This window comes from Narcine bancroftii, chromosome 4 (assembly GCF_036971445.1).
Source record: "Narcine bancroftii isolate sNarBan1 chromosome 4, sNarBan1.hap1, whole genome shotgun sequence".
Taxonomy (NCBI): domain Eukaryota; kingdom Metazoa; phylum Chordata; class Chondrichthyes; order Torpediniformes; family Narcinidae; genus Narcine; species Narcine bancroftii.
Window position 1 is genome coordinate 314,758,316 of NC_091472.1, and position 24,594 is coordinate 314,782,909.

Here is a 24,594-nt window from a genome sequence, read left to right on the forward strand (position 1 = left end):
TCTAGACTCAATTGTTACTGAAATATTTGGCTTGAGAAAAATTGTCACTGGCCCATTTCCTTTGGAGTTCTGAAACCGTGCACATAACGAGTCAATGAGGTACGATTAAAACAGTGGTTCTCAACCTTCCCTTCCCACCCACATCCCACCTTAAACAATCCCTTACTCATCACAGAGCACTGATGGTGTAGGGAATACTAAAAGTGGTCTGTGAAAGAAAAGAAAAAGGTTGAGAACCACTGATCTACGCCAACTGTGCCACCACTTTTTAACTGCTTCCGGTCTTCACCATCCCCCTTGCCAATCCTCATTGCCTGTTAGCTTTTCTGAAGGATCTTTGGTCATTGGACCTGGAAGTGTGAGATGGGGGACAGTGCCGAATCAAGATCCTTCAGTCCACCCATCCATGCTGACCCTTTTGCCATGCGTTACTTTAGCCTTTATGTCTCCAGCATAGTGGCCGAATCTGATTCCACCACCTCTTATTTATTGTCATGTAATGAAACAGAAATGTAATATTACACAAAACTGCCTTTAGTCTGCCATGAGGCAGATAAAGATTTGCCCGGCACTCTTTGCAGTCAAAGAAAAAGAAACAAAAGAGAGACCCTTCAGAGTCACTGAGTGTCCGTGGATTCGCCTCCAGCCGCTCCTGCAGCCACACAGATTCCTGTTCAATCCGACAGCAACTCGAGCTCCAGATCCGAACCTCCGACACAATCAGGAGGCTTTCAGCGCCCGAGGCCCTTCAGGAGCCTTTCTTGCCCTCAGCGCACCTCTCACATCCCGGGTCCAAAACCTGGTTCTCACAAGCCGATCCCCGGCAGCCTGCAGCACGTGTGGGTTCCTCACACTGAAGACGCCAATAGCTCGCCATCTGTGTGCATCCTCAGCCATGCAGCTCCTCACTGGTCCGCCACCATGGACACCGTCACGAGGGTTGTTTCCTCTGCTTCTCTTTCCTAACATGGTGGTGGGGTGTGGCGGTTTGATCTCCCCGTTTTTTGGTGATCTGCATCCGTCTGCTCATCCCCTGGAGTCTGCAACCCTTCCAGGTCGCTGCCAAACATAGGTGCTGGCATCTTGGGCCCAGACCCCATGGCCACAGGATTTTAAATAAAACACTGTTGCCCCCTTTAACAAGCCTGTATGGAGTTGTGTTTAGTTGGTCCAGGCGGTTGGACACGCTGTGTCTCCACTCCCCACTCTTCCAGGGTCCACACCTACGGCAGTACTATTGTTACAACAGCTCCGGGAGCGCCACCATTTTATCTCGATGTGTCTGCTTCTAGTTTTATATTTTAGTTTTAATGATACAGCACGGTAGAAGAGCAATGAAACCAGTGCAAACCTAATTATTCCCAATTTACCTGCCAATCATATATGTTTTGGAACGTGGGAGGAAACCAGAGCATCCGCAGGAAACCCACGCAGGTCAAGGAGAGAACGTACAAACGCCTTACAGACAGTGCCAGATTCGAACCTGGGTTGCTGGCGCTGTAATAGTGTCACGCTAACCGCTAAAGCTCACCGTTGCGGCCTGTACTCACTCCCCTGACCGATGAAGGCAAGCGTGCCAGACACCTCAGTCACCACCCCCTCTACCTGAGTCGCGAGGAGGAGCGGAAGGGACCACGCTTGCCGGCTCTCCTGCACAACGGGCGAGACGTACCAACGAGGACGACTGTGGCCTCTGCATTGTCAGGGATCTGCTTTAGTAGTTTCAGCTCGGACCTTGATTTGTGCCTCTCGCTGGTGTGCGCTGCTTCCTGCTGGTTCTGGAGAACAGATTTCAGACACATCACAAGGAAGAAAAGTACCTGACCATACACCGCCTTAACCACCACACACGACAGAACTGTCCAGCACAGGAAAGGGCCTTACAGCCGACATGTCTGTCCTGAACTTAACACCCGACTTAAACTAAAACTTTCTGCCTGCACATGATCCCTGTCCCTCTTTTCTCTGTATGTTCATGTGTCTGTAATCTGGCAGCCCGTTGCAGGCACCCCCCACTCTCTGTGTAAATAAACATGACCTGTACATCTCCTTTAAATTCCTCTCCTCCACCTCCTTAAATGCATGACATTTTAACTTTGTGGGAAAAAAAATCTGTCTACCCTATCCTCATCCCCCTCCCCTCTATCGACTCCTACTTCCTTGGACTCACCTCACCCCGGCCACACTCTCTTCACCACCCACTCCCCCTTCCCATCTGGAAGAAGATTCAAGAGGGTGAGATCACGCACCGCCAGGTTCAAGGACAGTTTCGTTCACGTTGTTATCAGGCTCCTGAATGAACCCCACACTGGTGAAATAATGCTGCCTTTGCTCCGTCTCAACAGGTCTCTCATTGTAATTGGGTCTCATTTGTACTATGTATGAGATTCTAATTATTCTGCATGGCAGTGTCTTACTTTTTAAATTTTAAATTTTATTTACAGGTAGTCCTTGACTTACGACCTTAATTGGGACCCAAAGATTGGTCGGAACTTGAATTTGTTGTAAATGGGGTTCACCCCTCCGCACTTGTCCAAAACAGGTCCTGAGGTAATGTTTCACACAACATTTTAAACAAATGAAACTTTAATGGTAATTTACAGAACATTTAATAAAGGTACACCACGTATGAACTTCAAGTAATTAATAAAGAATCTCAACATATATTCAGAACATTTAATACTAGTAAACATGTACGGTACCCATACTGTACAGTGGTTTTAATAAAGATTCTCAGTATTTCAACTTTAATCAGAAGTCTCTTCATCTGAACCTGATCCCATCGCTGCACTTGTACAGGTGTGGTTCCTCACACATTTCTTCATGGGTTAGGTGGGTAAAACACAGGATTCCGTTGACACTGGTGGGTAAGTGAAAAAACACACAAATGCTGGAAAAACTCAGCAGGTCAAACAGGGCCTTTATGTAGCAAAGGTCAAGAGACAGAACCAACGTTTCAGGCTTGAGCCCTTCATCAAGGTGTGGGGGAATATGAGAGATGTCCGAGCAAAAGGGGGAGGGAGGGGTGGTGAGGGTGGGAGATGATAGGTAGAGGGTGGGCGGACTGCAAGAAGTGGAGGGGGGAATGGAGTCTAGGCTGGGTGGAGAGAGAAAGGTAGGAACTAGAATGACTAGTTAAAGGTGGGGTGGGGAGGGAGAGAGCTGATTAGTGGAATACAGTGAACTCAATGTTCATGCCCTGGGTTGGAGGGGGCCCAGATGAAAAATGAGGTCTTGTTCCTCCAATCTGCGGGTGGTCAGGGTGGGGTAGTGTGAAAGGCACGTGAACTTGAGAGATGGGAAAGGGGTTGATGAAGGACATTTGAAGAACATGCCTAAATTTGTTTCTTTTATTCGTCATAAATTCAACTATAAGAGCTTAAAGCACCCTGAACTTGGCGATCAATCTTGGTGAATCTTTCAACATTCTGGTCCATGCTTTCAAACATTGAGATGGCCTTATTCATTTGTGAAAACACAGTGGATAGCCCCTTAACGGTGAACCTCTTCCGTGGCTCCTCAACATCTTTCTCTTCTTCTTCCCTCTTTCCATCCTCCGCAATGCGTTATTCTAATTCGAGTAAGTCTTCATTGGTCAATTCCTTTGATTCAAGATCTAGTAACTCTTCCACATCTTCAACGTCGACTACCAAATCAAGATCCACGGCAAGCGTCATGATGTTCTCTCTCATCTTGTCAAGCACATCCTCCTCATTCAAGCTTGTGTGAACATAGCGTTTGAAACGTTTCTTTCCAAATTCCACTCATGTATCTTCCTGTAACATTCTTCCGTGCTGCCACGATGTTCTTGATGCAATTAAGAATGCTGTCACCTTTCCAAAAGTCACGTAACAATGTGTGATCATTGTTGCTTGCTGCTATGGCCTGGGCAAATGTTGGGTGATGGTATAATGAGCTTTAAAAGTTGCAATCACCCCTTGGTCCATAGCCTGAACGATGGAAGTTGTGTTTGGTGACAGAAATATCAGATTAACATTGGGATTAAGGTCCAATAAATGAGGGGGCTCTCCAGGCGCGTTATAAGATTAATAGAATCTTGAAAGTGAAACTATTTTCTAAACATTTGGAATGTAATAGTTAGCGAACTGGTCTTCAAACAAGGGCCTAGTCCTCCAGAATTTGGGGTTAAATCTGTAGTGGACAGGCAGGGTGTGCTTGCTAACATTTTAGAATGAACGTGGGTTCTCAGAGCAGTAAATCAGGAAAGGCTTCAGCTTAAAACTAGCAACGTTACCTCCCAGTAACAAGGGACTTAACTTCTATAAATCCTGGCATCACACAAGCTTCTTTATGGATGTACGTTCGTTCTGGCATCCTCTTCCAAAAAAGTCCCGTTTCGTCTACATTGAAGACATGCTCTGGTTGATAACTGCCATCACGGATCAACTCATCCAGACGTTCAATGAACATTTTGGCATCTCCTCCATCAGCATTTGCTGCTTCAACTGAGACTTGTACGTTGTGCAAGCTGTACCTTCTTTTAAATCAGTGGTTCTCAACCTTTTTCTTCCCACTCACATCCCACTTTAAGTAATCCCTAGGCCATCGGTGCTCTGTGATTGGTAAGGGGATGCTTAAGGGTGGTACATGAGTGGGAAGGGAAGGTTGAGAATCACTGCTCTCGACCCAATTGTTACGGAAATATTTTGGAGTAGTGAAACTGTGCACATAACGAGTCAATGAGGGACGATTAAAACAGTGGTTTTCAAACTTTTTCTTTCCACCCGCAATCCCTTACTAATCACAGGGCACCGATGGCATAGGGAATACCTAAAGTGGGATGTGAGTGGAAAGAGAAAGGTTGAGAACCACTGTTTTAAATCTACTAAAACGGCCATTACTTGCAGTGAAGCTCCCACTGTACTCCTCTCTCGCTCGCTCCTACAATGCCTCGAAAAGACTTCTAGCCTTTGTCTGAATCATCCTTAAATTCATTGGCATGTGCTTCTAAATCAGGTCTTCCAACCACACCATTAATATTGCCTCCATCTCGGGAATGGGCCCTTGCTTTTGCTTAGTTAAAACTCTGCTCTTCAAATGTACAGGTCTTCTTACGGCCTCGTGTTTTCTCTCTGGCATCCTTTGAGATCATTGATACAGTGGAATGAGACAACTGTAGACTGCGTGCAACATCATTTCTACCTTGGCTTTCATTTTACCTAGAGAATGGCAACTGTGCACATGGCCCTATATAGTATAGCGCTATGTTGAGCATGTGCAGATGCGTTTTTTTTAAAATTCGGTCATATGTACGGGTGGTCGTAACTCGCGTAGGTTGGAAGTCGAGGACTACCTGTACAGCACAATAAAAGCCATTTCTTTACACACGTGTTGCCCAATTACACCTAAATGTACCTACAACGTTTTGAACAGTGGGAGGAAACCGGAGCTCCTGGGGAAAACCTTCACAGACACAAGGAGAACGTACAAACTCCTTACGGACAGCGCGGGATTTGATCCTGGGTCACTGGCGCTGTAACAGCGTTGCGCTGACTGTGTCCCCAATTTGTACTTCACCTTGGTAGATGTGACAATGAACTTGAACTTGGAAAGTTCCTTGGAATTCACTTAACTAGTGGCCTATCCTGGACATGCAACATCTCCTCACTTGTCAGGAAGGCAAAACAGCGACCACACTTCCTGAGGAGACTTAAGGTGACCGGCCACCATTGTGTCAACTTTCTACAGGAGCTCTATCGAGAGCGCCCTGGCCAACCTCATCACAGTGTGGGTACGGTTGCTGCAGAGAAATGGATTGGAGGTCAATCCACAGGACCATGAGTGGCAGGTAGGATCACTGGACTCTCCCTCCCCACCTTGCTCCACCCCATTAATGTGACCTACCAGTATTGTTGTCTGAAGAGGGCGCGCAAAATCATTGAGGACCCCTTCCACCCCACACACGGCATCTTTCAGCTGCTCCCATAGGGGAAGAGATACAGGAGAATCAGAGCCAGCGCCACCAGGCTGAGGAGCAGCTTCTTCCCACGGGCCCTGAAAATACCAAACAACCAAAGGAACTGCTCACTCTAACCACACAAAACCACTTTATTTATTTTTATAGATCTAATGCTTGTCTCCTCCATATATATTGTGTGTCTTTATGTGTGTTATGTCTGGTTGTGTGTCTGCGTGTTTTGCACCGAGGACCGGAGAACGCTGTTTTGTCAGGTTGTACTTGTACAATCAGATGACAATAAACTTGATGTGACTTAATTACTACATGCAGAGGCATATCTAGGTAAAGTGGTGCCCGAGGGTAAAGCACTAACATTGTCCCCCCCCACCCCCGTTAAAATAACTGCACAAAGAACCCACTGCGCACCAACCATGCCTCCCGACATATGATCAGGTACTGTCACAGGGTGGCTGGTGGGGCTGTCAGTGGGCAGCCGGCGAGCCCGTCATCGTGCGGCCAGGACGGGCTGTGACAGCCCTGCCGGCCGCCCAGCATCTAGCACCTCACTGGGCCACTTCAGCCTTTGGGGCCGCCCGTCGGCACCAGCAGCATAAGGCTGGGCAAAATGGCCATCTTCCCTATCCGTAATTATCCCCCCCGCCCCCACGCAGCTGGAACCGCTCTGCATTTCCTTGGCTGGTGCTGCCATTGCCAAACTGGTTCCAGCTGCGTGGGGGGATTAATGGGCAGGGAAGATGGTCATTTTGCCCATTGGTCCCGCATTGAGCCACCACCAGGTGGCGCTGGTATGCTGGAACGACCCCAGAACGGCGCTTGAGTAAGTGGGATGGAAACAGTTTTGGGCTAGCCCGGCTAGAGACTCGGATATTGGGTGAGCAAGGTGAGGACGGGGCGCCCCCTCCCCTGCAAGTGGTGCCCAGGGTATATGCCCTAGTTGCCATACCCCAGATCTGCCTACATGAAGCACTGAGAGCATCCACATGAACAACAAGGAGCAAGGTTAAAAACTTCTTAGCCTAAAACATTAACTCTCTCTCCCAATAGTTGGGTATTTTCTGTCTTTTCTGTTTTAAATATACAGGGAGCTTCTCTAAAATATGAACCTTCAAATGGCAGGGAGCGTCTCCTTTGGGGCAGTTTGATCTCTGAACAAAATATTGCAGATCAGGGAACATCTCTAAATTGACTAAGCAGTTCAGATCTAGGAGTGAATCCTGAAGCGGAAGATTGCCAGGGAAGGGAGAAAGTTTTAGGGGGAGCCTGGGGGGGATCTTCTTCACACAGAGAGCGGTGGGAGTGTGGAACGAGCTGCCAGCTGGAGAGGCGAATGAAGGCTCAATTTTAACTTTTAAGAGGAATTTGAACGGGTACATGGATGGGAGGAGTGTGGGCTGGGTGCAGGTGAGTGGGACTGGGCAGAAAAATGGTTCGGCACAGACTAGAAGGGCCAAAGGGGCCTGTTCTTGTGCTGCGATGTTCTATGTTTCTATGGATGAGCCTCATATCTGACTGTGCTGTTGAATTTCCCCCCTCCTCCCCCCCAACAGACTGATCGTGAACAAGAAGGAGAGGTGTCTGGTCAAAGGCTCGGGCTTCCATCTGGACCTGCTCCTCATCGAGGTGGGGGATGGTTTCTGAGGCTCTTCGGCCTCAGCTACGGTGAGGAACATCACCCACGTTAATGCTCTGAGCTGTAATGTTCTATGGTTTTATGGGAGTGTCTCCACAGAAATAAAATTTTCCTTAAATCAGCAACTGTCTCCAAAACAAAGACTGGAGACAAAGGATTGTCTCTAAACAACACAAACTTGTAAAGAAGGGTGTCTCACCAAGCAATGTCAACCATATGGCCAAGAAGGGACCAAGAAATGGTCATAATGAGCTTGTTATCTAGACACTATTACAAGAGTCAGATACTTTCTTGCTCAAGCAGATAAAATCTCCTTAACAACTTCACCATCGAGAGCAGACTTGCTGGGGGCACTACGGCATGGGGCGGGAGCTGTTCTGCTCGAGGTCGGGAGAAGCTGTAGAGGGTGGTGGCCGCAGCTCAGAACTTCACACAAACGCCCCTCTCCCTCCACGGACTCCGCCTACACCTCCCGCCGCCTAGGAAAAGCAGCCAACCCACCGAAGGACCCTTTGCACCCAAGACTCATCCTATTCTCCCTCCTCCCATCGGGAAGAAGGCTCAAGTGTGCAAAAGCATGCACCGACAGGATAAAGGCAGTTTCTTCCCCGCAGCCATCAGGCTCCTGAATGAACCCCACAACAGTGTTCCCATCCCTCCCTTGCTTGGGGCGCAAGTCAAGTTTATTGTCATCTGATTGTACAAATACAACTTGACGAAACTGCGTTCTGCGGTCCTCAATGCAAAACACTCAGACACACAACACGTACGGACAAACAATACACATGAAGGACAAGTATTTAATCTATACCAATAAATAAATATTGTTTTGTGAATATGAGACTCTCGGAGGGTGAGTGTGAGCAGTTCCTTTGGTCGTTTACCGTTCTCACTGCCCATGGGAAGAAGCTGCTCCTCAGCCTGGTGGTGCTGGCTCTGAACCTCCTAGATCTCTTCCCCAACAGGAGCAGCTGAAAGATGCTGTGCGTGGGGTGGAAGGGGGTCCTCAATGTACAGAAAGATGTCCTCAGAGTTACAATTTCATTATAACTCTTTACTTGGCTGCATGGATGTTGGAGATAACATACTCAACCCTCTCAGGGCAGCACAGATTGACATAGTGGTTAGTGCAAAACTGTTACATTTGTCTGTGACAAAGACCGAGTTTCGAATCCCGCGCTGTCTGTAAGGAGTTTGTACGTTCTCCTCGTGTCCATGTGAGTTTTCCTCTGGAGGGCTCCAGTTTCCTCCCACCATTCAAAGCGTACAGCGGGTTGTAGGACAATTGGGTGTAATTGGGCACCATGGGCTTGTGGGCCGAATGGCCTGTTACCGTGCTATATGTCTAACTTTAAAAGAAGAGAACCCTTCTCATTGTATCGTGTGGTAAATAAGCAAATTAAAATGAAAATCTCCCATTTCCTGGTAAGTGTGGTCTGTGTGTCATCTTGGGAGGAACAGCAATGAAGAGGGGCATTCAGTCCCGCTCAGTCCAGACCACTACACCACAACCTTGGCCAAGGTTGGCCAGTCATTCAGGATCGGACATTAACAGACCTCCAATCTCTGTGGATTTTAAAGGCCAGCTTCTCCCCCTTCCTGCTCACTGCGAGAAGTCCACCCCAGGGACCGACTCATGGAAAGGTTGGCTCACCTGGACCTCGGGCTCCATGGTAACGGGGACCTGAGGCTCGATGCTCTCCTCTCCATTTGGTGGCTTGTTCTCATGTAGAAGGTGGTGGCCGAGCAGAACAGAGGACACGCTGGAGCTTCCAGAGCGAGGGAAGAAACCTCCTTCCTTCCCGTCGTTTGGGTGGCTGGAACAGAAGTGGTAACTTAGGCAGCAGTTACTGACCCCGCTGAGCAGTCTCACCCTCCCTCCCTTCGCTGACATTCTACCCCAGCACCGTTTTCCATTACCCCCAACCCTTGATTCCCTGATATCCAGAACCCCATTCCCCTAGATCTTTGACTTCCTCATCGGAAGACCACAGTGCGTACGAATTGGAAACAACATCTCCTCCTCACTGACGATCAACACAAGCGCACCTCAAAGATGCGTGCTCAGCCCCACTGCTCTACTCATTATACACCCATGACTGTGTGGCTAGTGTTGTGAGCAAGAGAACAGATTCGATGGGTCTTAAAAGCAAGGACTCTGAACACAATCTGGCAGGAAATTACTTTATTTACAGAAGATGCATGTGGGAAGATCACAACAGGGATAAGGCACACGTGCACCCGCACACACACGCGCACACACACTCACACCCACACCCACACAGAGACACACACAGACACACACCCATACAGACATACCCACACCCACACAGAGACATACCCACACAGAGACACACCCACACACACACACACACACGCGCACACACACACACACACGTGTGCGCACACACACTCACACCCACACCCACACAGAGACACACACAGACACACACCCATACAGACATACCCACACCCACACAGAGACATACCCACACAGAGACACACCCACACACACACACACACACACGCACACACACACACACACACACACACACACACGTGTGCGCACACACACTCACACCCACACCCACACAGAGATACACACATACACACACCCATACAGACATACCCATACACACACATCCACACCTACACACACCCAGACCACACACACACACACACACACACACACACACACACACACACACACACACACACACACACACACTTGACTCAGTGCAGGCACGGCTCTACACTACAAGGGACACTAAGACACTCCCAACCCTATAACAGTGCACACCTCACCAAACAATTTCTCCAGTCCCGTTCCACGGTACTCGGCCTGGAATGAAGCAGGGCAATCCTTCAAAGATGGCAAAGAGGGAGAGCACGTTGCACCCTTTATAGTACTGGAGGGCTGGAGGGTCCAGGCCAGGTCATTTACAGGTGTAAAACGGCTTGGTGCCAGCAAGGTCTAATTGATTACAAAGACCAATGGTGGCCTGAGGCCAAGAGCACTTAAAGGGGCCAATGGTCAGGTATGCACTGATGGGTGGGGCAGGGCCAAACCTTGATTGGCAGGTGGTGTATCTTCTGACCAGGTAATGGACAATGCTGTCATGTGACATCCACGGCCCTCCACAATACACCTAGGCACAAATAAAATGCTATCTACAAATTTGCCGATTACACCACAATTGTGGCAGAATCATAAATGGAAATGAAGAAGCGAACAGGAGGGACATAGATCAGCTTGTTGAGTGGTGTCATAAAAGAACCTTTCACTCAACGTCAGCAAGACTAAGGAGCAGGTTGGGACTTCAGGATGGAGAAATCAGGAGAACTCGAACCAATCCTCTTCCAGGGGTCAGCAGTGGAAACTGTTAAGAACTTCAAATTCCTGGGAGTCAACATCTCTAAAAATCTATCAAGATTCAATTTATTATCATAATAAAATGGTTCATATTACAAGAAATTCGTTTTGCCTGCTGTAAGGCAGATGGATTCACCCCCAGCTGAAATTGCCTGAAGAGCCTCTTACAGTCAGAGAGAGAGAAGCAAAAGGGAGTCCCCCAGAGTCACCGAGTGTCTGTAGATTCACCTCCAGCACTCCGCAGCCACACACAGTCAATCCAAACCATTAGCCACCCGAGCTCCAGATCCCAACCTCCGGCAGGGTCAGGAACCCTTCAGCGCCCTCGGCCTCCTCTCACATCCCAGTTCCAATCCCTTGTACCCCTCCAGCCAGTTCGAGCCAGTCTCCAGCAGTCCGCAGCCTGGCGTGAGTCTCCTGACACCAGTCTCCCACAGGCCACAGCCTCAGTGAGTTCCTCACCTTGAGTCGCCAGCAGCCCCGCCGCATGCATTGATCTTTCAGCCGCAGAGCCCCCTCACTGGACCGCCGCCATGGTCACCGTCCCATGGGTCGTCTCTCTGTTTCCCAGATGGGGGATGGTCTCCCTGTTTTATGGTGCCCTGCTCCAGCCCTCCGCTCCCCCTGGAGTCTGCAACCCCTCGTGACTGCTGCCGATCAGAGGCTCCGCCATCTTGGGCGCAGACCCTGAGGCTCCTTTATTGAGCTGTTCAAAGCCTGTGTAGAGCTAACGGAAGTTGAATGGGCGGTTGGACACTGCGGGAGCACTGTGTCTCTGCTCCTCGCTCCCTTCTGGCAGCACCACCATTTTTTTTCCAGGGGCCTCTATGTCAACACAGTCATGAAGAAGGCTCATCAGTGTCCATACTTGATGAGGAGTTTGGGGCGCCACCAAAAACCAGCCAAATCTCTCAGGTGCACCGTGGAGAGCATTCTGACTGGTCGTATCACTATCTGGTACGGAGGTGCCAATGCACAGAACTGGGAAAGACTGCAGTGTTGTGAACTCGGCCAGCACCATCACGGGCACTGGTCTCCACTCCATTGAGGACATCTACAAGAGGGGGTGTCTCAAGAAAGCAGCCTCTATCCTCAAGGACCCCCTCCACCCAGGTCATATCCTCTTCTCACTGCTGCCATCAGGAAGGAGGTCCAGGAGCCTGAAGACGAGCACCCAGCGGCACAAGGACAGCTTCTTCCCCTCCGCCGTCAGATTTCTGAATGGACAATGATCCACAGACACGGCCTCACTCTCCCTTCTTTTCCATTCATTGATTTATTTTTAAATGTAATTTATAGCAACATTTGCACCTTTAATTACTGTTGCAAAACAACGGATTTCGTGTCATGTTTGTGACGATAAATTCTGATTCTCAGCCTCCACACCATGGGGAAAGAATTCCAAACATTCACTATCCTCGGAATCAAAACAAAGATATTCTTCCCCCTCCCCCCACCGCCCCCCCCCCCCACCCCCGCCTGCTCATCACAGATCTAGAAAGCATGCCCTTCATTCTGGGACCTCAAACCAAGTTCTAAACTCCTCAGACAGAGGAAAATGCCCTCCCTTCATCCAGTCCCTGTTGTATATTTCACAGAGTCATACAGTGTGGAAACAGGCCCTTCAGCCCAACACGTCCACGCAGACCAAAATGTCCCACCCACACTAGATCCCCCCCACCCTGTGTTTGTCTCATATCCCTCTAAACCCATCCAGTCCATGTATCTGCCCAAATGTTTTCAGCTTCAACCTCATCCTCTGGCAGCCCATTCCATACTCCCACCACCCTCTGAGTAAAACGTTACAGTGAGAAGGCTCATTCTCCTGAACCCCTCGATTTGATCCCAGCCCATAACTCTCCCAGGGATCTGAGGTTCCAAAGATAAACCCCCTTCCTTGATTAAATTTAGAACCCTAGAACATTACAGCAAAGAAACAGGCCCCTTCGGCACTTCTAATCTGTGCTGAACCATTTGTTTTTTTTCTGCCTCGCCCCACTGACCTGCACCCAGTACCTCTCCGATCCACGTACCTTTTCAAATTCTTCTTAAATGTTAAAATTGAGCCCACATTCACCACTTCAGCTGGCAGCTCATTCTCAATCTCCCATGGATTTGTTGTTCTCAGAAGAAACCCCCTGAATTCCTGGATTAGATCCCAGCCTGCAACTCTCTCAGGGATCTGGTAATATAAAAACTCCTTCAACTCTTGAATCTGATCCCAGCCTGCAGTCACTCCCAGGGATCTGTTATTCAATCTATAAACCCCTGAACCTCCCAATTAGATCCCAGCCTCTAACTCAGTCACAATGATCTTCTATTCTACACAGAAAGCCCCTGAATTAGATTCTAGAATGAATTTACACTTGGGGATCTGCTGTTTTGATCCCAGCTTGTAAGTCAGTCCCAGGTATCTGTAACTCTGTATATAAACCCCCTGAACCCCATGATTAGATGCTAGTCGGTAACTTAGTCCCAGGTATCTGCAACTCTGTATATAAACCCCCTGAACTCCATGATTAGATGCCAGTTGGTAACTTAGTGCCAGGTATCTGTAACTCTGTATATAAACCCCCTGAACCCCATGATTAGATGCTAGTCGGTAACTTAGTCCCAGGTATCTGCAACTCTGTATATAAACCCCCTGAACCCCATGATTAGATGCCAGTCAGTAACTCAGTCTCAAGTATCTGTAACTCTGTATATAAACCCCCTGAACCCCATGATTAGATGCCAGTCAGTAACTCAGTCTCAAGTATCTGTAACTCTGTATATAAACCCCCTGAACCCCATGATTAGATGCCAGTTGGTAACTCAGTGCCAGGTATCTGTAACTCTGTATATAAACCCCCTGAACCCCATGATTAGATGCCAGTTGGTAACTCAGTGCCAGGTATCTGTAACTCTGTATATAAACCCCCTGAACTCCATGATTAGATGCCAGTTGGTAACTTAGTGCCAGGTATCTGTAACTCTGTGTATAAACCCCCTGAACTCCATGATTAGACGCCAGTTGGTAACTCAGACCCAGGTATCTGTAACTCTGTATATAGAAACAAACCGTGGCCTTCTCTACATCAGAGAGACTGGGCGCAGACTAGGAGATCGCTTCACTGAGCATCTTCGCTCTGTCCGCATCAGTGACACAGATTTCCTAGTGGCCCACCACTTCAATTCCACGCACCACTCCTGTGATCATATCTGTCCAGTGCCTCATGTACTATCCCACCAAGACCACCCGTAAATTGGAGGAACAACACCTGATTTCCCAACTGGGCACTCGCCAGCCGAATGGCATCAACACCGACTTCTCTTTTCAGTTATCTGTTTCTCTAACTCCTGACTTTCTGCCAAATACTTCTTTTTTTCTTTCGCTGAATAACTAATAATTTGGCCTCGTAAATATGCCTTCAATGCATCCCATAAAATAAATTACTCTGTACTGAATTTTTATTTGTACTCAAAAAAGAAACAATTTTCTCTTTAACAAAACTAACAAACTCAGGTTTCTTCAATAACATTACATTAAATCTCCAACAATAAGTTGATTTCAACTTCAGATCCAGCATAAGAAATAATTAACATAGAATGATCAGACACAATTCTACTCTTGTATTCAGCTGAGTATTTCGAGCTTGAAGATGGGCTGATACCAAAAATAAATCTATTGTGGAAAATGAATCGTGTCGAGAAGAATAAAAAGAACAATCTTTTTCTGTAGGATTTAGTCTTCTCCAAATCTCAACTAAATTCAGATCTCTCATCATACATAGATGCCATTTGTACAGCCACCTTCGATTTTTTTATACTTTTCAGAGGTTTGTCCAATAATGGATCTAAAAGACAATTGAAGTCTCCCCCAATTAAAATGTTTTCCTTAGACTGATTTAACGTCAGAAAAGTTTCAGATATAAATCGTTCGTCATCTACATTACGCGCATATACATTCAACAATGTCCATGATACTGTAAAAATTTACAATTCACTATTATAATTCGACCAACTGTTTCAAAAAATGATTCCAATTCAAATGGTATTTTCTTATGGACCAAAATCGCCACTCCTCATGCTTTAGAATTAAAGGAGGATCAAATTACATGTCCAACCCAATCTCTTTCCCCCTTGTCTTCTTTTGTCCAGCTCTGCAACCCCTTGCTTCTCTATTCACAGAGCAATCTCCTCCCTTCCCCTGTTGGCTGGTGTGTCCTCCCTTATCCACCTATTACCTCCTGCCCCCTCACCTCTTGGATTCCCTCAATGCTAGGGTAGCCATCTCTGAGAGGAATGCAAGCTCAGTCTCACCTCTACAAACAAGAGGACAAGAGCTGAGAGTTGGGGGCAAAAGTTTAGGTGCAACACAAGGGGAAGTCTCTTCATTCAGAGAGCGGTGTCTGTGTGGAACGAGCTTCTTGTGGAGACAGGTACAATATTATTCTTTAAGAAAAATGCGGCGATGGATTAAAATGTGGGATCCATATTTAAAATATATGGGTCTTAATATATGTTAATTATGTTATTTTGATTATTTTTATGAACTAATATTTATATATGCTGTTTTAAGATATTTTAATCTTTATACAGGCTCCAATAGTTGTAGAAATAGGATAGTTTAGGATTTTTTTTTTGTTAGGGGGGTTGGGTGGGTTATATTGAGGGATTAATGTATTGAAAAAAATAATTTAAAAAAATGTGGAGAGGTATCTGGATGTAAAGGGTTTGGAGGATTATGGGCAGAATGCAGGTCAGTGTAAGTGTTTTGACACGGACTAGAAAGGCCATGATGTTGTTTCCCTGTTATAATTGTTATATACCTGTGTTTGACCAGTAGTGCTCTCAGTACATGAGCTCTGTCCTCAGCTTTGATCTGGTCTGTGATGACCATGGTTTCCACCACCAGATGGGCAATTCCAGGTAAAGTCTTCTGCTCGAGGTCCAGTAACACCGCACCTGGGAGAGACATGCACACACAGTTAGTACACTCTCATCCAGCGATGGTGTCAACAGTGGATCCCTCGCTCTCAGCCTTCCTCTTTCACCCTCCCCTGTCCGCAGAAAAAAAGAGGCCACGGGAAGATCTAATATCGCCATGGACAAGATGGGGCATTGCTGGCAAGACCAGCTTTTGTCACAAACCCCTGCAGTACCTTCTGGTCAGGTTCCTCTCGCAGATCGTTGGGAAGGGGAGGTGCAGGATTTATCCCCAGTGAGGAGGAAGGAAGGGGAGAGTTAGGATGGAGTGTGACCTTCAGGAGAACCAAGAAGATGGTGTCCCCCCTGCTCCATTCACCCGGATCCCATTTGTCCGTGGCCTCATGCACTGCCAAACCGAGGTCACCTGTACTGAGGAACAACAACTTTTAGGACTGAGATGAGAAAAAAAATTCTCTCAGAGATTGGTGAATCTGTGGAATTCTTTGCCACAGGAGGAAAGCTAGAGACAAAATTGGTCCCTTAGAAAATCAGAGTGGAATACTGTGTGTGGAACCTAGAGAAATGGGGGAGATATTGAACAGTTTCTTTTCTTCGGTATTCACTAAGGAGAAGGATATTGGGAGATGTGGGATAAAAAAAGCAAATTGGGTAAATATGGGGAATATAGAGATTACAAAAGGTGTAGTTTTAAGGCTTTTGAAGAATATAAAGGTGGATAAGTCTCCGGGACCAGACGGGATCTTCCCCAGGACATTGAGAGAAGTGAAGGAGGAAATAGCAGAGGCTCTGGCGGTAATTTTTCAAATGTCATTAGATATGGGGATAGTGCCGGAGGATTGGCGCATTGCGCATGTGGTTCTGTTATTTAAAAAGGGTTCAAGGAGGAAGCCTGGCAACTATCGGCCTGTAAGTTTGACGTCTGTGGTAGGTAAATTAATGGAGAAAATTCTTAGAGATAGTACTTATAAACATCTGGATAGACAGGGTCTGATCAGGAGCACTCAACATGGATTTATGGGAGGAAGGTCATGTTTGACCAATCTGATTGAATTTTTTGAAGAGGTGACTAGGAATGTGGATGAGGGTAGCGCAGTGGATGTTGTCTATATGGACTTCAGTAAGGCCTTCGATAAGGTACCACATGGAAGGTTAGTTAGGAAGGTGCAGTCTTTAGGTATAAATTTTGAGATAGTCAAATGGATTGAACATTGGCTGAAAGGGAGAGGCCAGAGAGTGGTAGTGGATAATTGTCTGTCAGGTTGGAGGCCGGTGACCAGTGGTGTGCCTCAAGGATCTGTATTGGGCCCATTGTTGTTCGTTATATATATTAATGATCTAGATGATGGGGTGGTGAATTGGATTAGTAAATATGCAGACGATACTAAGATAGGTGGAATAGTGGATAATGAAGAAGGTTTTCAAGGATTGCAGAGGGATTTGGGCTGCTTAGAAAAGTGGGCTGAAAAATGGCAGATGGAATTTAATGCTGATAAGTGTGAGGTGCTTCATTTTGGTAAGAAGAATCAGAATAGGACATATGTGGTAAATGGGAGAGCATTGAGGAATACAGAAGAGCAGAAAGATTTAGGAGTGACGGTACATCGTTCCCTGAAGGTAGAAACTCACGTGAATAGGGTGGTGAAGAAGGCTTTTAGTATGCTGGCCTTTATCAATCATTGCATGGAATATAGGAGTTGGGAGGTGATGTTGAGATTGTATAAGACGTTGGTGCGGCCTAATTTGGAGTTCTGTGTGCAGTTCTGGTCGCCTAATTATAGGAAGGATATAAACAGAGTGGAGAGAGTGCAGAGAAGGTTTACCAGAATGTTGCCTGGGTTTAAGCATCTGGAGTATGGGGAGAGATTGGACAGATTGGGTCTTTATTCTTTGGAGTGTAGAAGGTTGAGAGGGGATTTGATAGAAGTATTTAAGATTATGAAAGGGATAGACAGAATGGATGTGGGTAGACTATTTCCGTTAAGAGGAGGAAGGTTTAAAACAAGAGGACATGAGTTAAGAATTAAGGGGCAGAGGTTTAGAGGTAACATGAGGGGGAACTTCTTTACTCAGAGAGTGGTAGCTGTGTGGAATGATCTTCCGGGAGAAATAGTGGCGGCGGAGTCAATTGTATTATTTAAGAAAAGGTTGGACAGGTATATGGATGAGAGGAAGATGGAGGGTTATGGGCATTGTGCAGGGAGGTGGGATTAGAAAGGGGTGTTTGGTTCGGTGCGGACTAGAAGGGCCTAATGGCCTGTTTCCGTGCTGTAATTGTTATGTTATGGTGTGAGGAAGTAGTTGAAGCTGGTTCCTTATCTATATTTAAGAGGGAGTTAGATTTGGCCCTTGTGGCAAAGGGGATCGGTGGTATGGGGAGAAGGCAGGTACTGAGTAGATGATCAGCCATGATCAAAATGAATGGCAGTGTAGGCCAAATGGCCTCCTCCTACACCTATTTTCTATGCTTCTATGTATCACCTCAGCTTCTTTCGCTTCTACCCTCCCATCTACCACATTTACTTGAACAAAAATCAAAATTTTTAGACCAGTTCTTAATGTTAAATTTATGGGTTCGACTATTACATGGGATGAAATTCACTCCAATGCATTTCAGCCGAATCGGCCTAGCTGCTATCCAGACCTGTGTTTACACCTGTGTTCGTCAGCAATTCAACTGCTGTGTTTAAGTATCGTAATTTTCAGTTAATTAATTACCCATTCAGATATACAGTATTTACGGTGAAGTAAGTATCAGTGTACCCTTCCGTATATAAGCGATGGTAGTGTGATACACACAGTAGTGGCTCAGTAATAGGGTAATAGAATAACAGTGAAACACAAAAGTCTGAAGACACCGGGGAAACTCAGCAGGTCAGTGTACTTCGTGTAGCAAAGATAAACCAATGATTTGAGCTTGAGCCCTTCAAGTCTTTCAACTGAAGCAACACTTTGCTTGTGTATCTGTGGGAGTGATCTACTGCATCCGGTGCTCCCGCTGTGGCCTTCTCTACATCGGAGAGACTGAGAGGGGACTCAGAGATCGCTTCGCTGAGCACCTTTGCTCTGTCCACATTAGTGATAGGGGTCTCCAAGTGGCCAATCACTTCAGTTCCACGCCCCACTCACTTGATCACATGTCTGTCTGTCCATGGCCTTGTCTACTATCCCACCAAGACCACCCGTAAAATGGGAGGTGCAAAACTTGATTTTACGTCTGGGCCCTGTCCAGCTGGATGGCATTAACATCAACTTCTCCAGTTTCTGCTAGCCCACACCCTGTTCTCCCACCCTTCCCCAATTCCTGTCTTCTTTCCTCCAGCTCTCCACCCTCTTCCCTCCCCATTCACAGAGCCGTGTTCCCCCCCCCACCACTGTTTGCTGCTGTGCCCTCCCTCCCTTATCCACCTATTACCTCCTGCCTGTGGAACCATGCTCCTCCCCTGCCCCTCCCCCCCCACCCTATTGTTTGGGCACCTGCCGACATTTTGTCCACACCTTTATGAAGGGATCAAGCTTGAAACATTGGTTCTGTATCTTTATCTTTGCTACATAAAGGACACCGTTGGACCCACTGAGTTTCTCCAGCTTTGTTCTACTACAGGGTAATATAATGTTAATTTCAACTGAGTTGCATTCTAACCCGTGACCGTTTACATCTGCAAGCAGCAAACGGACAAAGTGTTGTATAGACAATAGACAATAGGAGCTGGAGTAGGCCATTTGGCCCGTCGGGCCAGCACCGCCATTTTAGATCATGGCTGATCATTACCATCAGTACCCCTTTCCAGCCTTATCCCCATAACCCTTAACTCCGTTACCCATAAGAGTCTTATCTAACTCTCTTTTGAACATAGTCAGCGAATCTGCCTCTACCACCCTCTGTGGCAGAGCATTCCACAGATTCACACTTCTCTGGGTAAAAAAATGCTTTCTCATCTCCGTCCTAAAGGGCCTACCCTGTATTCTTAAACTATGCCCTCTAGTCCTTGTCTCCCCCATCATTGGGAACAAGTAATCAGACTTCACCCTGTCTATCCCCCTGATGATTTTGTAGACCTCAATCATGTCCCCCCTCATCCTTCTAAACTCCAATGGATACAAGTCCAGTTTTCCTAGCCTTGCTGCATATGTCAACCCTGCCATCCCTGGAACTAACCTTGTAAATCTGCGCTGCACACCCTCTATAGCTAGTATGTCCTTCCACAAGTTTGGAGACCAGAACTGGACGCAATACTCCAGGTGGGGTCTCACCAGGGCCCTGTATAACTGCAGAAGGGCATCTCTGTTTCTATACTCCAATCCCCTCTTTATGAAAGCCAACATTCCATTTGCCTTCTTCACAGCTTTCTGAACCAGCCATGATCTGAACCTTCAGTGACGGGTGAACAAGTACACCCAGATCTATTTGCTCCTCCCCACTCCCTAGCTTGTCTCCATTTAAATAATACTCAGCTTTCCTATTACTTCCCCCAAAATGAATAACCTCACATTTGTTCACATTGAAATTCATCTTCCATTTAGCCGCCCACTCCTCCAGCCTGTCCAAGTCCCTCTGCATTTTCCTTACATCCTCCTCACACCCCACACCGCCACCCAGTTTAGTGTCATCTGCAAATTTGCTCATGTTATTTATAATCCCCTCATCCAAATCATTTACATAAATTACAAACAACTGAGGACCCAATAACGATCCCTGCGGCACTCCACTCGTCACATCCTGCCATACTGAAAAAGACCCATTTACTCCAACCCTTTGTTTCCTATCTCTTAACCAATTTCCTATCCATGTCAGCACCTTACCTCCAATACCATGCTCCCTGATCTTGCCCACTAGACTCCCGTGCAGTACCTTATCAAAGGCCTTCTGGAAGTCCAAATACACCACATCCACTGGCTCTCCCGAGTCCACCCTCTTTGTCACATCCTCAAAAAATTCCAGAAGGTTAGTCAAGCATGACTTACCCTTAAGGAATCCATGCTGACTAGCCCTTATACTATTATTTCTGACTAAGTGTTCTGCTATTACTCCTTTTATGATGGACTCCAATATCTTCCCCACCACTGACGTCAGGCTAACCGGTCTATAATTTCCCGTTTTCTCCCTCCCTCCTTTCTTAAAAAGTGGCACCACATCAGCCACTCTCCAATCCTCAGGGACCTCCCCGGAATCTATGGAACTTTGGAAAATGTCGACCAGTGCCTCCACAATTTCCATAGCCACCTCTTTAAGCACCCTGTGATGCAGCCCATCAGGCCCTGGGGATTTATCAGCCCTCAGTCCCAACAATTTACTCATAACCTCCTGCTTCTGGATCCGGATGTCCATTAGATTCCCTACCTCCCCAGTAAAGTTCCCCAAGTCTCTTGGTACCGCATGACCACTACCCCCTAACTGACTATAACCTATATCCTCCTTGGTGAAGACAGTTGCAAAGTATTTGTTAAATTCCTCTGCCATCTCCTTGTTTCCGGTAATAATTTCACCCTTGCCCATTTTCAAAGGGCCAATTTTAGACCGAACCAATTTCTTCCTCTTCACATACTTAAAAAAGCTTTTGCTATCCTCCGCAATATTATCTGCTAATTTCCTCTCGTACTTTATTTTCCCGTCTCTTATGGCTTTCTTAGTTACCCTCTGATGTTCTTTGAAGGTTTCCCAATCCTCTAATTTCCCACTCCGCTTCGCTATCTTATAATTACTCCCTTTGGACTTGATAATGCACTTGATTTCCTTAGTTAGCCAGGGCTGCCATTTGCATCTCCTAGAGCCTTTCCTCCACTTTGGAATAAATTTGTCCTGAATCCTGTGAAAAATGTCCATAAAAACCTGCCATTTTTCCCCAGTTGTCCTCCCAGCTAGTGTATCTTCCCATTTTATTTTGGATAGCTCCTCCCTCATAGCTGCAAAATTCCCTTTATTTAACTGAAGTACAGATGCTTCCGACTTCCTTTCCATTTCCCTTTCTAATTGCAGCTTAAAAGTAACCATACCATGGTCATTATTCCCTAATGGCTCCCCTACATCAAGGTCACTTATTAAGTCTGCGTCGCTGCACAGCACCCAGTCCAGAATCGACTTCCCCCTGGTAGGTTCCTCCACTAGTGCTCCAAGAAAGTATCTCGTAGACATTCTATAAACTCGCTCTCTTGTGTTCCTGCCCCCGTCTGATTATCCCAGTCCACCTTCATGTTGAAGTCCCCCATAACTACCGTATTGCTACCACTTTGACATGCCACTCTTAATTCCTGATTTATACTACTACCGATATCTGAGCTACTTTTCGGAGGCCTGTAAATGACCCTCATTATATTCCTCTTGCCCTTGCAATTTCTTAATTCAATCCAAACAGACTCTACCTCACCTGTTTCAATGTCCTTCCTTTCAAACGCCTGAATCTCATTTCTTACCAACAGAGCTACCCCACCTACTCTTCTTAACTTTCTGTCCTTTCTAAAGGACGTGCACCCTGGAACATTTATTTCCCAATCCTGCCCTTCCCGCAGCCATGTCTCCGTTATTCCGACAATGTCATAACCTCCCATCGCCATTTGCGCCTAGAGCTCATCCATTTTATTTGTAATTTATGGTATTTATGGTATTAAATACCCATTCAGGGATACAGTAATTATAGTGAAGAAAATTCCAGATTTTTTTGGCCAAAAATGAGTGGTTGATTTTCCAAGAAATAACTTTTACACGGGTATATACGGTATTTATCACCTCTTACCTGTCGGCCTGTGATTCTCCCCCCTGCCCCTTCCTCTCTCCTCCCCTCCCTCCTCTCGGTCTGTGCTTCTACCCCCACCCCTTCCTCTCTCGTCCCCTCTTACCTGTTGGCCTGTGATTCTCCCCCCTGCCCCTTCCTCTCTCCTCCCCTCCTACCTGTCAGCCTGTGCTTCTCCTCACTGCCCCTTCCTCTCTCCTCCCCTCCTACCTCTCGGTCTGTGCTTCTCCCCCCGCCCCTTCCTCTCTCGTCCCCTCTTACCTGTTGGCCTGTGATTCTCCCCCCTGCCCCTTCCTCTCTCCTCCCCTCCTCACCTCTTACCTGTCGGCTTGTGCTTCTCCCCCCCGCCCCTTCCTCTCTCCTCCCCTCTCCTCACCTCTTACCTGTCGGCCTGTGCTTCTCCCCGCTGCCCCTTCCTCTCTCCTCACCTTTTACCTGTTGGCCTGTGATTCTCCCCCTGGCCCCTTCCTCTCTCCTCCCCTCCTACTTGTTGGCCTGTGCTTCTCCCCCCCTGCCTCTTCCTCTCTCCTCCCCTCCTACCTGTCTGCCTGTGCATCTCCCCTGGCCCTTCCTCTCTCCTCCCCTCCTACCTGTTGGCCTGTGCTTCTCCCCCCTGCCCCTTCCTCTCTCCTCCCCTCCTATCTGTTGGCCTGTGCTTCTCCCTCCTGCCCCTTCCTCTCTCCTCCCCTCTTCACTCAGGTGCCTGTCTGCTTTTCCTGATTCCATGCCTTCCTTCCTCCAGCTCCCCACCCCCTTCCTTTCCTTGCCCCTATCACAGAGCATCTTTCTCAGCCCTCTGCCCTCTCCCCCATCACCTCTCAGCTCCTCCTGCTGCCAGCGGCATTCACTTATCACCTGTAAGCCTGTGCTTCTTCTCAGCTCCCAACCTCCTTCTCCAGCCGTTTGCCCAATGTTCAGCACTCCTGCTACAGCCCGAAACATTGACTGCCCTTGGCTCTCCGTGGCGGTTCCTGCAGAACTTTGTGCAGGGTGTGGGTTAGCAAATGCCCAGCCGATGCCAGTCACCAGCATGAGGATGGAGAGTGGAGGATCAGGCACTCACCAGCCAGAATGGATTTCTGTGGACGGGAAATCCATGGGGGACTGCGCAGGTTGTCAAGTGTTGTAACTGGACCAGAACAGCTGGACCCTCAGTAATGCACCTGTGATGTTGTCTGGGCTCATCGCCAGGGCTCTCAGCCACATCTTATCGAACATAGAACATTCCAGTACAGTACAGGCCCTTCAGCCCAGTTTATGTAAACCTACACCACAATAATCTAACCCAGTAGTTTTTAAACTTTTTCCTTCCACTCACATACCACCTTAAGCAATCCCAATGTCATTGGGGCTCTGTGATTAGTCAGACAACTGTTGTACTATGTATGAGATGTCTAACTGGTCTGCTCATAAAATAACTGTTGTACTACTACATGTAATGTCTACTTGGATTGCTCATAAGACAATAGTTGTACTATGTATGAGGTGTTTAGCTGTTCTGCTCACCAGACAACCTCTATCAGTGCATGTGACAATAAGCCTCACCTTGGCGAGAGAGTGACCCTGGGTTAGAGGGTCAGCCCTGATGATAGGGGCTGGTGCAAACAGGCGGCTGTTACTGATCCTTACCTTGGGCAATGGTCTTCCTGAGCTCCAGCAGACTGCGGAAGGTCAACGAGGCCACGTGTGGTTTCCCCCACCTGTCTGTCTCAGACTCCACGTCCTCCTCAAACTTGATCCAGCGTGCTGTCTCCTGCCAGGTCATCTCATTGTTCTTGTCTACCACCAGCTCGTTCAGCTCGACGAAAACCTGTGCACAGCAGGGAATCAGCGACGGGGCAGGGGGCACGAGTCAATGAACAAAATCCCTCCCTCCTCACGCTCACTGAAACAAACAGAGACTGCTGGAGGAAGAAAACAGGAGCCAAGGGAGAACAGAATGATCAATGTTTCAGGCTGGACCCCTTTTATATATCTTACATAGGGTGGTCTC

General features: G+C 47.3%; 1 protein-coding gene across 3 annotated transcripts in view; it reads right to left on the reverse strand.

Moving 5' to 3' along the window:
• Positions 1-24,594, reverse strand: part of LOC138762281 (anion exchange protein 3-like) — a 114,604-nt gene that overhangs the window by 37,692 nt on the left and 52,318 nt on the right. For 2 of the 3 annotated variants that reach the window (XM_069935987.1, XM_069935985.1), the window contains exons 7-11: positions 24,231-24,411; positions 15,756-15,891; positions 9,226-9,388; positions 5,866-6,015; positions 1,673-1,778 (exon numbers count right to left, since the gene is read on the reverse strand). In XM_069935987.1, the coding sequence (XP_069792088.1) occupies positions 1,673-1,778; positions 5,866-6,015; positions 9,226-9,388; positions 15,756-15,891; positions 24,231-24,411 (736 nt within the window). The remainder of the gene's footprint in view (positions 1-1,672; positions 1,779-5,865; positions 6,016-9,225; positions 9,389-15,755; positions 15,892-24,230; positions 24,412-24,594) is intronic. The other variant, XM_069935986.1, reaches the window with a different exon arrangement.